The sequence below is a fragment of the Sprattus sprattus genome (assembly GCF_963457725.1).
Source record: "Sprattus sprattus genome assembly, chromosome: 10".
NCBI classification, from domain to species: Eukaryota; Metazoa; Chordata; class Actinopteri; order Clupeiformes; family Clupeidae; genus Sprattus; species Sprattus sprattus.
This window is the reverse complement of record NC_137908.1, coordinates 9,927,665-9,930,164: the sequence shown is the minus strand read 5'-3', so window position 1 is coordinate 9,930,164 and position 2,500 is coordinate 9,927,665. Positions and strand designations below refer to the sequence as shown.

Here is a 2,500-nt window from a genome sequence, read left to right as displayed (position 1 = left end):
AGCAGGATATGTGTAATTAGTTGTTGCATAATAAGTACTGAGTACTGAGTACGTTGATGTACATATGCATACCATGAGAAAACCCAAGGAATTTTTACTTTCTACTTTATCTGCTGTTGCACTTCCACTAGTAAGACATACCTTAAGAGTAGTACTAGTGGAAATTGGCAATGACTGGGGAATGGGGATGGAAACGTAGGGGGATCTTCTACTGAATAAGAGAAGCTCAGAGCAGTTCATTTAAAGTAAAAAAAGGAGAAACAAACATGGAATGTGAACTTGTTAAAAGTAAAAAAGAAATGTGCAACTATGAATGAATTCATTTTAACTGAGAACTGAACTGTGAGCTAGCTCTTGTGAAGTGTGAACTTGCACAACACTGTAGCTAATGGCCTGGAAGCATGCCTTCATCACCAACACAAGGTATTGAATCTCATATCTTTAATGATTAATACATCTTAAAATGACCTCACTCTGTTCCCTTGCCTTACAGAAACATTTGAAGTTATATATATACCGGTATATATGTATATATATATATGTAACACCCTCTACATTTCCTTGGGTAAGGGAAGGTCATCTTTCAGTCTTAAGGGGGCCACTTAAGGTGTTTTATGCATCTGGGCAGTGGACACTGGATCGGATAGACTGTGGTCATTAGGATGCAGCATGCAATTACAGAGCTGCTGAATCTTTGCAGCCTCGTCCCTCTAGTGGAGTAACAGAAAATGACCCCAGTTCAGATGTCCACAATGCTCTGTTTAAAAAAAAAAATAATAGCGTAGACTTGTTAAATAATAACTGCCAGTGGCAACTCTTTGTTCCCCTAACAGGGTGATAATTGGGTGCTTGCACTTTGTCACACAGGGTTTAAAACTTCCGGTTGGCTGCTCTACGGTATTCCGCAAAGCACAACAAACACAAGTAAATAATTTAAAATAAACCAACTTGCCATAATGGACACAGGGCAATTTGTCAGTCTAAAGCACCATTCAAAGATAATCCTGCGCAAAACAACAAAAAGCAATTAATCCTTTAAAAGGCTTCCAATGCCACTCATCGACCCCCCCGCCAACCCCCACCAACACACCCACATGCCCCCGTCTCTCAGAAGTGCTCTGTGAAGGTAATGGGTAGCAGAGGTCAGCTCTACATGGATTTACCTCGGACTGGATCAAAGAGGCTGCAATTAACATTCAAAACCCTAAGCTGGTGGCATTGTTGAGTTTAAAACATGTGCAATAATGCTCCATATGGTCTGGCTGGCTTTCCGGGGTTGGTTTGATATAGGCTGCTTGGGTGGGCTGAATACCCTCATTGAATAGCCTTCCTTATCTCTCTCAGAGGCCATAGCCTGTAATGGTTTGCTATTCAGTGACTTTTTAAACAGAGTTCTCTCTGCGCTTCATACCCGAAATACAAATAGCTAAGGAACTCTTCAGGCAACGTCAAGTATTCCATGGCAGTAACCTATGATCAGGAGGTATTCATGGGCCACATGATCTGCATAGTTACTGTTTTGGTCGTCCAGGGCTTTGGCACAGAAGGTTAAACATCTCCTTATGCCTGCTGCATTTCATTAGTATGTTAAAAGGGCACCACACAAACCACTTCATTGCTAATTGATGGCTATTCATGACGCATTCTAAAGGGTGCTGAGAGCCATTAACTACGAAGGCTTATGCCAGGCATACCCCTAATCAATTCAATTGGGAGGTTATTGAGAAGTAAGAATGTGCCATGATGTTGAAAACTCTCATTTGCTGTTCTGAGAGCAATCTTGTGAATCTTTTGAGAACTTTGTGTCATGTCTGTCTCTCTGTCTGTCGTCTCCTTCCAGGAACAGTACGTGTTCGTGCACGACGCCATCTTGGAAGCCTGCCTGTGTGGAAACACCGCCACCCCTGTGTGTGAATTTAGAGCCATATACTACAACATCAGTAGAATAGATCCTCAGACCAACTCCAGCCAGATCAAAGATGAGTTCCAGGTAAGGAAAAATTATTAAAAAGGGGAAGGGGATGGTAAAAAAAAAAGAGAGAGAAAACTGCCTACCTCACATCCTGTCAGGCGGCAGTGGTGCCTGCACTAGAGAACAAGGCTGTTTTCTGAGCTGAGAGGAAGAAGCCAGTGCCTCATGAATGTCTGTACCAGAGCAGTTTCTTTTCATGCTGTCTTTTCATGCTCAACTCTTCCTGGTGAAATGAGTGCCCCATCACTGGAGCCGGCACAGGAGTCTCAGATCTGTCATCTGTCCCAGAATTGGAGGATCCATCTCTCTATCACTCAAACAATCTTTCTCCCTTTTTTTCTCTTTCTTTTTACTCCTTGCTCTTTTTTTTTACAACCTTTCATGCATAAGAAATGCACAACTTGCACTTCAATGAAACAGTTCCCTTTGTTGAAACTGAAAGTGCCAGCAGGAGATGACATATTTTTTATCTGCTTTTACATGTGCAACTTAAGCACGTCTTCAGTTTGGTAACTCAGTTTGGCACTA

At 42.0% G+C, this 2,500-nt stretch overlaps 1 protein-coding gene across 1 annotated transcript in view; it reads left to right on the top strand.

Annotated features, from left to right (window-relative positions):
• ptprt (protein tyrosine phosphatase receptor type T) overlaps window positions 1-2,500 on the top strand; it is a gene marked incomplete at both ends in the record, with an annotated part of 201,112 nt that overhangs the window by 189,631 nt on the left and 8,981 nt on the right. The window contains one exon of the mRNA XM_080846147.1: window positions 1,841-1,990. Coding sequence (XP_080702273.1) covers window positions 1,841-1,990 — 150 coding nt within the window. The remainder of the gene's footprint in view (window positions 1-1,840; window positions 1,991-2,500) is intronic.